At 44.5% G+C, this 11,836-nt stretch overlaps 1 protein-coding gene across 1 annotated transcript; it reads right to left on the bottom strand.

Moving 5' to 3' along the window:
• Positions 1-390: 390 nt before the first annotated feature.
• On the bottom strand, positions 391-5,911 carry LOC123122325 (wax ester synthase/diacylglycerol acyltransferase 11). Its single transcript, XM_044542514.1, has 7 exons — positions 5,618-5,911; positions 4,893-5,513; positions 3,930-3,996; positions 3,749-3,822; positions 3,112-3,327; positions 2,839-2,976; positions 391-771 (listed from the first exon to the last, which is right to left on the bottom strand). Exons 1-7 carry the CDS (start codon positions 5,885-5,887, stop codon positions 604-606), a joined length of 1,554 nt encoding a protein of 517 aa, XP_044398449.1. The 5' UTR covers positions 5,888-5,911; the 3' UTR covers positions 391-603.
• Positions 5,912-11,836: the final 5,925 nt, after the last annotated feature.

The raw sequence follows: 11,836 nt of genomic DNA, 5'->3' as shown, positions 1-11,836 counted from the left end.
AGTTTTACTTTTTTTATAAATGTATTCGATGTCATTTACATGGCTTTAGCTTGGAGGGGCAAGATAATGTCATGATGGCCATCGCCAATGGACAAGAGACAAAAAAATGAGCATCCCAAATATTGGCTTCAAGAATGCTTTAAAAGTACTAAAATGTGATTGTACTAAAAAGATGTGATATCATTACAATGTGGAAAAAACCAGAGGTGGATGCCACATTATTGGTAAACAAAGTGTGTCCATGGGCACAGAGTACCCCTTTATTATGCTTCAAAAAAACCAGTATTTAAATTTTTGTCTTAATGGACATATCAAAGACAATTCTAGAGTTATGAGTACAAAACTAAAATCTCATAGGAGGACAATTAATTAATTAGCATGGTCCTCATATAAATGGATAATTCATATTATTCCTTGTGATACATCATTGTCCAACAATAATAGTGTGCCTAATACATTTGACTTGCAACCTTGGTTTGGTACAATTTATCATTTTAGCTACTTTGTCGAGACTCATGACACACACATATCGAATATGTAGGAGTATAATGCTGGCATTATACAATTTTCATACAGGCACTAAGTAATTCACCATTGATTATATTACTCTTTCTTGATGGATTCTGAAAGCCTTGAAGCCACATCCTTAATGAGTCCGAAGGACACGACAAAGTCATCCAAAAGTTGACTATAATCTGGAAATATTTCCTCATCAACTGATAAAACTATCTTAATAGTGTTATTATAACTCTGGTAGTGCACAATCAAAGCCTGCAAAAGAAACCTTTGTGATTAATTACAAATCAGGGTGGCAGAATGATTGAATTTTATATGTTTACTTCCATTTCTATTTTTTCCATGGTGAAGTTTTACTTGTATTGTTCCAAGATGTTAACCTAGCTTGGTTGGGTGTGTGTATTCATGTATGCCCACACAAAACCAAGTTATCTCCATAGTCGCGTAGCTATTTAATGACAAAACTATCCGCATAGCTATATCTAGAATGGCATCTAACCATATGTGGTGTCTTGGGTTCAAGTTCACTTACAAAAGAAGAGGAGGGAAAAATGCACCAATGCAAATACTCCTAACTATCTCATTGTTCTATAAACTCCATTGGAGAGAGGTTTCATAGTACACCTCACCTAGTTTTGAGTACTCTTTAACGAATTTGGTCCGTCTAGTTATATACGTTTAGTTTCTCCTTCTTGCATCTATAATCTTGAATATAACTATATGACCATGTGGTAAAGCATGTATAATGTTGTAGTTCTGTATTCTCCTTTTTTCCCGAATAAACCAAAGTAGATCAAATGCGTGGTTTTGATAATTTAGATTGAGTGGCTTTATGTTCGAAAGCAAAGCACACTAGTAGAAAACGAAGCTTTATCACCGGTTCGTAAGGGCCTTTAGTGCCGGTTCTGCAACCGGCACTAAAGAGTGGAGACTAAAGGCCCCCCCTTTAGTACCGGTTCGGCACGAACCGCCACTAAAGGCCCACCACGTGGCGTGAGCTCGCACTGTGGTTTTTTTTTGAAATTTTGGAAAAAAAATTGAATTTTATTTTATTTTCAATTTTCTGAATTATTTGATGATTTAGTCTCTAATCACCCCTCTTAACTACTCAAGTGTGGATCACTCATTCCAAATCGGTCACCCATCCTCTCACTCCCCCGGCGTGAGCACGCTTAACTTCGGAGTTCTATCCCCTCTACTTTCCAAGTCTGCACTTGTTGTTTTCCTGACAAATGTAAGCTGACAATCCTATTAACCCTCAGCAGTTTAGCTTGAGCATTAGGTCACACGTTTCACCGTTTGAGTTTGAAACTATTATTCTAAAAAACAGTAATCATTTAGTAACACTAATATTTTTTGAATAAGTTTGACCACAGTTTGACCATAGTTTGACCAGATTTGACCAAAATTCAAAAAATTGAAATAATTATTTAGTAACACTAATATTCTTGAATAATTATCTAGTAACATTTATACTTCTTGAATAAGTAGTTTTACCATAGTTTGACCAGATTTAACCAAAAAAACTGAAATTTGAGCATATCTTTTTTTTCCTTTTGGAATTTGAGGATTCTAAAAAATTGCAAATAGGCCGTAGGCAGTCAAAATCGTATGCGGATTTCCGTGCTGAATTTTTTGATATATTATACGTTTTTTTCTGACATCGTATGCAAAAGTTATAGCCGTTTTACATTTTCCCTACACTTTTTGCAAAACATGTCCAAATTGAAGTTTTCAAATTTTCCTAACTAGTAGATGTAGTAATATAACTACCTCTCGAAGAATTTTATTTTTTGAAGTTTTTATCATTTTATTTTGATTTTTTCAAAACTGAAATGGCGATACATGGGAGGGGGAGGGGGGTAGAGTTTGAAAATTGCCCTATAGTCCCGGTTTATGTCTCCAACCGGGACTATAGGTCAGACCCCTTTAGTCCCGGTACATGGCACGAACCGGTACTAAAGGTTAGCCCTTTAGTACCGGTTTGTGCCACGAACCGGTACTAAAGGTGATCGTGGGCCCCGGCCTGACGCTAGCCTGCCACCACCCCTTTAGTACCGGTTCGTGGCACGAAACGAACCGGTACTAAAGGTTCAACATAAACCGGCATTAATGCATAGCCGTTCGAACCGGCACTAATGGTACCATTAGTACCGGGCCAAAATCAAACCGGGACTAATGTGTCTCACATTAGGTCCTTTTTCTACTAGTGGCATTACGACCAATGTCCTTGCATTGTGGATTGTTTTGTAGATGAGTTGAGTTTGATAAAATTTTGGTTTAAGATTGAAGATTTTTCAACATAAGATCGTGTTGACTTACTTGCGGAACTCCATAAACGCTAGGCGCAATGAAGACAACTGGATGCCCACACAACTCTATTTTTTCAGTTGGTCCAACCAGGTTTGAGAATGAAATAGTTGTATTGGAGAACATACGGCGGAAGATAAAAGCGCCTGCCTGCTAGGATTGTCCAGTCAAAAAGTTATAAACTTGGATAATAACTAAAAACAATATTAGTTTATTAAACAAGGAGTTTCTTAATTCGTGTAATTCGGTTTTACGAAAAACATATAAGTTGGGTAGAAAATATACCTTCAGACCAAACATTTTGACAACAACTTCACTTGTCTTACATGTGAAGATAGCTTCAAGTGAGCTCTTTTTCCTGTCCACGATCATCTTAGCCTTCCGAACATATGCAAGTGGATCATCGTGCATCGCTAAATGAAACGGAAGGAGGATGTAGCCTAGTTGATTTCCCCATGCCACATCGTTGCTCCTACCGGATTCTATCATATTAGCATATGTCTGTACATAGTTGTAAGAAAACATTAGACTAAAATAGTGATATGCTTTGTAATGAGATGATCTCTTGCATTCCGAAATAATTTACATTTCAACACCCATGCAGTCAAACTACTAGTATGATACACTGGAACTAATTAGATTCTTCAGGTGTGCATATATGATATGAATAGTTTTACAAGAGTTGTTTCATAATACGGTGATTCATACTATCCTTTTACTAACATTAATATGAAAAGTAATGGGCCAAAACTCGGCGTTGAAAATCGTTCTGACAACTGAAATGTCATATATTTACATAAGTAAGGTGTAGTCATTCGGAGTGCAGAAACACAAATATGAATATCAATAATGACATTGTTTTGGAAATTTACATATTTTGATGAAAGAAAAACTTTTCTTCTGAGGGAAATGAAAAACTTACTTGTAGGCTAGCGGTTGGCCTTGTATTGACAAGGAGGACAGATCGCAACCAGGTTCTGTAGGTGTTAGAACCACCTAACACAAGTTGAAGATCATTTACATGAATTAATGTGTATAGTAAGTACAGTAGTTGGCTTGTGGGAGAAACTGTATACCCTCATTGTCCGGCTTACATTACTTACCAGACTTGCGAAAGTAATAGCGTGACAGAGCAGCGGAAGTTGCCCCAACCAGCACATCATTGACAGTCTCCAGAAGAGAAAAACACAGGCAAAATTAATTATTAGCCAAAAAGGACAAAATTAATTAATAGTAGAAAATAAATAGAGCGACTGCGCGTTAATGTTCGGGCACAACTCACTTCAAGCTCTGTGACATATCACCTAATATTACAGCACGCAAATAGCTAGACGCACACAGAAGCATAATTATAAATTTATAACCACTAAGGCCACACATGTCAAGAGATCCTGGCCGGTTGATAGCTTTGTTAATTCAAAGCCGGGCTCTTCTTGAGCCTTCGTTCCAAAAAAGAAAAACTGATGATATGAGATTTAAGATGGTTTTTCCCCGCAAAGAAAAAGATTAAAGATGGTTGTGAGATTAAAGACATTCTATAGCTTAAAGTGTATGTCTACAGTATGTTTTAGTAACTGGTAACCTCATATCAAGGTTTGGATATGAAAATTGAACACTTTTAGGCTAGTCATAGTGGTGAGTAACTTAGACTAGTGTTATGATACTAGTCTATGTTACTACTATCTTTACAGTGCAAAGTGTCATAGAAGTAGTATTATATATGATTGTATTTATTAACTACCTTCATACATGCCAAGCGTATAAGCTGCGAACTAATTATACAACTATTTTTATCTGGCTCGGAGGAATGCCGTACGTACACAGGCATAGTGTAGATGAGGATTTTAGAACAGTTATATGATCATCGATCCATCGAACAGGCAGCTACTTCCTCCGTTTTTAAATATAAGGCTTTTTAGAGTGGACTACATACAAAGCAAAATAAGTAAACCTACACTCTAAAATACGTCTATACATATCTGTATGTAATTCATATTGAAATCTTTAAAAGGTTTTATATTTAGAAACGAAGGGAGTAGATAGCTAGGACATATATATATACTTACGCAATTCATGGCATTCTTGACGAACTTGACGTCGTCCAAGCTAAGGCTCCGGTGCACAAAGCGCCTACGGGGGTTGAACGTGACGTCGCCTTCCGCACGTCTGAAGGGTGTGCACGGGTCCCTCAGGAACACAGTCGTCGCAGCGAAGAAACTCACGTCCACCATGGTGTTCCACGCGAGCACGAGATACGGCCAGATCCACGCGATGAACGCCGCTAGGGCGCCAGCAGATGCCGACTCCCGGTGCCGCGGCGCGTAGATGGCGCCTGTGCGCGCCGGCTGATCTGGCATGGCCGGCAGGCGTGTCGGGTCAGCGGCGCTGCGCGCGGACGCCAGGAGCATTGTGATGAGCGACATCCCGTCGCTGAGGGAGTGGTGCACGCGGAACACCACGGTGGAGGCGGCCTCGGAGGTCGGGTAGTCGAGGAAGTGGAACTCCCATAGGGGGCGGGAGCGGTCCATGGGGAGCGTGTACACTGAGGCCACGTAGTCCTCCACGGCCCGGTCCGGGTCGGCCTCCACGGCGGCGGGATCAAGCGTCGGGACGATCATGTGGTCTTCCACGTTCACCGCCGTGCGCGCCCACCGCGGGTTGTTGCCGTCCTTTGAACCATCTGTCACCTGCCATTTGACACACGCATGCACGCTGACGCGTTTAATTAACCTAGCTAGTGACAAAATCGCTAAGTATGCTTTTACTGGTAAAAGTATGCATGTGTGCGTACTTGGATGCTGCGGAAGCGCGCGTAACGCGCAAGTTCGGCGGCGACGCCGGCGCTGAAGACGGGGAGGTTTACGGGCGAGCCAAGGCCGATGGTGACGACGATGTATATAGCTTCCATGAGTCTTGCAGTAGGGGTCACAGGCTCCTCCGTAGCCGCCGAGGAATCGTCCGTCGTCGTCCATTCAGCCGGTGCTGATCTCGGCGTACGAATCGGGAGCAATCGGCTCGTAGGCACGGAGGCCATCGAGGGGCTAACACTGCTAGCGTCCATAGCTACTTTATTTTCAAGAGACGATCGCTGCATGTACTACGGAGTGATCTGCTTGATCTGTAGGTGTAGGTATATATAGGATGAAAATCATCTGTGGTTGATGCATCCTGCCTCTGGCGTCGCCCCTCTCCTCCCTCCTCCCGCCTCCCCACCGCCACCCGAGGAGGCCACCGGCTGCCGCACGTCTTCCGGTGAAGGTGGCGGCGACCGGCGAGGATATGCTCCCACGCGCCGATGTGAGGGGCTCTGGAAGCCAGGGCGGCGGCATTGGGTGGAGATGGCGGCCTCGATCTCTCCAGTGGATGGTGCGCGCGGGTGTTGGCTGTCCCTCACGGCTGCGTGGGCGGCGTGAGAGCGGCGAGGTCTTGCTGCAGCGGCGGGTGGCTCTTCTTCCTCCCGGCCCCTTCCCCTCGCTGTGGTCTCCTCTCGTCGATCTGGTGGCTGGCCTATCAGATCTGGTCGTGCGAGGATGGGGTGGTGGAGCCCTGGAACGGGGGAAACCCCTGGTCGATTCGCGCCGACCTCGACGCCAGCGGTGCTCTAGTGTCGTTCTCCCTCTTGAGGGGGGGTCAAGCTTCCAGGTTCGTCCCCCTCCTCCCCCATCCTTCTCCAGGCGAAAGTCTTGGCCTTTTGGCCGGACGGCAGAGGCGTTCTGGCGTCTTGGTCCTCCCTGGAGGCGTCGTTCAAGGGGTGGTTGGGGGTTGTGGTCCTGGTGCGTAGTGGTTGGTGGTGGCGGCAGTGCTCGGTTTCCCCTGGTTGTGGGTATTGGAGGTGGTGTCTGGGTCCTTCCGCATCTTTCAGCGACTCCTTGCCTTGTCTGCTGGTTGGTCGCCGGCCGGTGGTTGTCGTCCGCGTGTATTGCACAGTCTGGACGAATGGGAGATGGTGGTCTCCCCTCCGTCAGTGGCCCGAGGCGGCGGGCGGCGGAGTCGATGTTTTCCTTTAAGCGGTCTGGATCTTCATGTCCACGGGAATTGTTGTCGTCGGGTGGCTTCGGTTCTGTCGTTCTGGTTGCGCAAGATCTCCGACGGTTTGATTGCTGCTTCTACTGGTGCTCTGTTCGCTGTTGCCGCTCGTCGTAGTGATATGTGTGTGTTTTATTTCAGTTTTTGGTCAAGTCTTTGCCTATGTAATCCAGCACCATTGTATCCTAACCAGTTGATGGCTTCATTAATTTAAAGTCGGGCTCTCATGCCTTTTCTTTAATAAAAAAGGTATATATAGGAGGAGGACTATATATGCATTTCTCTTTCCGTGAGGGCATCTCCAACACCGATTCTCAAACCTTCCGTATGCTTCGGAACGCAGAAGCCATCCAACGCAGACCTGTATCGGTCTGCTCGGCTGTCTGGAAGCATTTTCTCTCACAAACCGGAGACAAATGTGGGTGCATTGCGGGCGTCCGGACCACTGCCACGCTCGCGTCTGATCGCTCTGGCCCGCCCAAACGCCCTCCCTAGCCCACACGCTTCCTGTCCGAAATGGTCAACGGTGCTCAAGAGCGTCGGTGCCGCATTCATGTCCGACCAGAGCAGATGCGACCTCCCACTGCGTCGGCATTGAAGCGACGCGCTGGCCGACAGAGTGACACCCGCGCCGCTTCCTGATGCACCCGAGTGCTTTGCGTTCAAACGACACCATGTTCGTCCGTCCGTTCGTCTGTCGCCCACATTAAGGACATGTGATTGCCGAGAAACCTACTCCGGCATCACCCGTCCGTCCCTGTACCGCCCACCATTGCCGCCTCGCCCGCTATATAAACTGAAGCCCCGGCCATATCCGCATTCATCCTCCTTCGGTCCCTTTCTCCTCTTCTGCGCCACTCCCACCATGGCTCCCTTGTGGTCCAAAGCTCTTTGGGACGGACTTTCGCCGGAGCGGAAGAAGGAGATGGTCGTCATTGCTGCCGGCTGGCAGGCAGCCGGAGGTCACCGATGTCCCAATGGAGGATGCGGTCGAGGATGAGCCGGCACCACCCTCCTCGCCGTTGTCACCCTCGCCGGTGCATTGCACCATGACCATCGGTGAGGCCCGTTTCCATTACATGGACATGGTGCGGGGGAGTGAGAGGAGCAGTTCCGAGAGGCGCAGGCCAACGCCGCCTACAACCTCCAGCTCCTTCAGGAGCACCAATACGCAGAGAAGCAGCTCAACGCTGGCAGGAAGTTCGCGACGGACTCGGACATGGCGGAGCAGGCGGTGTTGTTCGAGTCCTAGTGCTCCGCCCACGACATCCACCTCGTCCTCTGGCGGTACCGCCAACGTCAGGCGGAACTGGAGACCGCGTACAAACAGTTCGATGAGGCGGTAGACGAGGTGTGGGGCAAGACCGACGAGGAGGAGGACATTGCTTGCTCCGCCTAGGCCGCGCCCCGCCGCCATGACCAGGAAGTCAGCACGTCTGCGAGCGCTGCCGATAGCGAGGAAGAGTAGTGCATGGTAGGTCGCTGCCGCTCAGCTCCCAAGAGGGCCACCGCTCCTCCCTTCCCTTTGAAGCCAAGCTTGGTGGTCTGAGCATCGTCGGCCGATTAGTCACTTAGCGGCGACGTGGAGGCTGACAGCTTCACTTTCCAGAGCACCTGAGGCGGAGGTTACGGAGGCGGGGCTGGAGAGCACCGAGGCGGAACTAGAGAAGGCGAAGCTTCATTTCTCGGGGCTATGGCCGGACATGGGAAACAGGCGTCGGTGATCATTTACTTTAGGTTTAGAGTAGAAGTATGTCCAAAATTATACCTCCAGAGTCGGACGAGCTCCGCTTATTGTTAAAGTATGTCCGAAATGTAATGACTTTTTTTATGTTTATATGAAAACCGCCGTGTTTGCATAAATCTCTTCAGGTTTATATCAAAATCGGGCAGGTTTGCACGAATTTCTTCCGGTCGAATCAAAAAATTGTTGAACGTATGCAGGCAACATTGGATGGCTGCCTCCCGCATCAATGTTCGCGGACTAGTCCTCTTGTCCGCGAGCGGGTGCAGGAGGAAATTTGCGGGTGGGCATTGGAGATGCCCTGACCTTCCTGGACTATACTACACACATGGTTTGATTGGTAATAGCCCTTGTAAGAAAAAACAAACTGGTACGAGCACGTATGTGTGTTAATAATGAACCCTGGTAAGTGCCACACGTGTCGTGAAGCAATTCCGCCCACACGCCTTTCTAATCACCATTATGACAAGTCAATTTTTTTGTTTTTTTACACATGCATGTAAATAGGGACAAAAACAAATAATATCAGCGGGAATCTTTTGGGTTTTTTAAACTTTAAAATATTTTATCTCTTAAATAAAAAATCCAATTGAAAATCTGTTTTCACTATTAAATTCGTCGCGACAAGGACTTAGAAACCAGATCCCATATCAATATGTTTCGATGATATTTTTTGGCGGTCAAAAGTTACCATGTCTATTGCACATAAATCGCCATGGTGTTTACACTGAAATTGCCATGATATTCTTTCAACTACTTTTTCTTCTACATTTAGAGTAAATTTTGACATATTATAATAAAGGGAATTAAGAAACTAAACTTGCCAAGAAGAATTACTAAAAATTGCCATGATCCATGAAGTAATTTTGACATGGTTCATAATTAAAAAGAAGTCCATCATCAATTATTTTAAAAATGCATAGTTAATGACTCAAATTTTCCATGAACCAAAAACTAAAATTGTCATGATAAATTGCTTAAATTTTCCATGATACATGCACTAAAATTTGCCTTTTCATACAAAAAAAAATTTCATGATCGAAATACTAGAATTGCCATGGTCAAAATACTGAAATTGCCATGATCTATAAACTAAAATTGCCATGATGAATTACTAAAATTTGCCATGCTCCATGAATTAAATTTGTCATGGTTAATTACTAAAAATTTCTATGGCCAATTAACAAAATTTGCGGTCAAAAATAGTTGAAATACAATGGCAACTTTAAATCTAGAAAAAAAAATAGATGAAACATATCATGGCAACTTTAGTGCAAACACTATGGCAACTTCTGTGTACCATCATGGCAATTTTTGGCCCCAAAAAAAATTTGTAGAAGCATATCAATATGGGAACTAGTTTTAAAGATCTCGTCGAGCTAATTTAATGATGTAAATAGATTTTTAATTGGAGTTTTTGTTTAAGACATAAAACATTTTTAATTCCGAAAAAGCAAAAGGATTCCGCTGATGCCATCTGTTTAATGTGGCAAAATGAATAATAATAAGGGTGTTTGGACGATGTTGCTTCGTGCCACACGTATGACACTTATCATTTGGGTTAACAATTAATGAAAGGCACACTGGTCGTCGAGGAAATAAAAATGGCGGCAGTTTGAAAGCATAGTCCAGTACTACAAGACCTTAAAAGCAGCTTATAATAAGAATTTCAAAGGAATCTAGAGGAAAGGAAGTACTACATTTTAATGTGTCGGCGTGGGAGTCTTTCTTGGTCAAGTAACACTATCAAAACAGTTGAGACCGTTGGTAGTTGCCGGTCTGATCATATTCAATAGTAAACATAGGGCTCCTCGGCTACCATTGATGAGCTTCTCCCTCTCTATTTCATTTCATAAAAAGGACAACATTTGAATGCCGTCATACGTGGTAATTTTTCTATTCGCATTCAAATGTGATCCTTTAAGCCAAAAAATCTATAGAACCTGCACGTGGAGATTGCCTAAGAAAGCATTGCATAACTGGGTTTTCTTTTTTTTTTAAGAAAAATTTCCAACGTATTCATCTTCAATCATGGCAATACAACGAACATCAGAAATAATAAAAATTACATTCAGATCCGTAGACCACCTAGCGACGAGTACAAACACTGAAACGAGCCGAAGGCGCGCCACCGGCATCGCCCCTCCACCGGCGGAGTCTGGCACAACTTGTTGTAGTAGACAGTCGGAAAGTCGTCGTGCTAAGACCCCATAGGACCAGCTCACCAGAACAGCAACCGCCGCCGATGAAGAATAACGTGGATCAGAAGGATCCAACCCAAAGACACACGAACGTAGACAAACAACGACGAGATCCGAGCATATCCACCAAAAATAGATCCGCTGACGACACACCTCCGCACGCCCACCAACGGTGCTAGACGCACCGCCGGAATGGGGGCTAGGCGGGGAGAGCTTTATTCCATCTTCAGGGAGCCACCGCCGTCTCGCCTTCCTAAGCAGGACAAAACCCTATCAAACCTGAAAGGAACGACTAAAAACGGAACCCTCCCGCCGGCCCTTGCTGAGATCCACCGCGCCCCCATGGCCCTAAGGCCACCGGAGAGAAGGCGGACCTGCGGCGGCACCGGCAGCTACGAGAGGCAGGAACCCTAGCTTTTTTTTGGAGGAGGAGGAGGTCGGTTCACGTTTGATCCCTTGCATAACTTGGTTTTCATTCATATAATGGAACTGGGGAGCAATGGCGGAGCCAACATCCAAAAAATGTGTGCACAGAGTCCACTAAAATTCCTAGCTTTACTCAAATTTCCTCATTTATTTGAGGTATATTGGTCTATACATGTGGATATTGGTCTATACATGTGGATTATACATGATATAGACCAATATACATCAGCCAAGCTTATATTGAGATCATTTACATTTTGGATCTAGTTAAACTTAAAGGCCGCACAAATATATTTTTGCTCAAATTCTGGTAACAATTCGTTGTTATGTTGCTTCATGATGTTGAATTTTGTTTTATAAACTTGTCATAGTAACATAAACAGTGTTTTCTTTGGAAAACACAAGGTCATGAAATTCGCGAAATTTTGCAGATATGAAAACTTCAAGCTAGTAGGTAAAATTGATGTGTCTCAAGCTGATCTCTATTAAAGAACAGCTTGCTCATTTCCATTTTAACTAAGACTATTATCTGATACTTTTGTTCTGAATTACTTGTTGCAGAAATGGATATATCAAAAACTAAAAATATGTCTAGATACATCCATCTGCGGCA

This window comes from Triticum aestivum, chromosome 5D (genome assembly GCF_018294505.1).
Source record: "Triticum aestivum cultivar Chinese Spring chromosome 5D, IWGSC CS RefSeq v2.1, whole genome shotgun sequence".
Taxonomy (NCBI): domain Eukaryota; kingdom Viridiplantae; phylum Streptophyta; class Magnoliopsida; order Poales; family Poaceae; genus Triticum; species Triticum aestivum.
Note: the sequence above shows the minus strand (reverse complement) of the source record. Positions and strands in the feature narration are given on the sequence as shown.

Excerpts from the sequence above, each read along its gene's own strand:
- LOC123122325 (XM_044542514.1), bottom strand. The coding sequence starts at position 5,887 with ATGGACGCTAGCAGTGTTAGCCCCTCGATGGCCTCCGTGCCTACGAGC. Across the intron at positions 5,514-5,617 it reads CGCGCTTCCGCAGCATCCAA|GTGACAGATGGTTCAAAGGA; the intron begins GTACGCACACAT and ends GTCAAATGGCAG. Across the intron at positions 3,997-4,892 it reads TCAAGAATGCCATGAATTGC|ACTGTCAATGATGTGCTGGT; the intron begins GTAAGTATATAT and ends TCTCTTCTGGAG.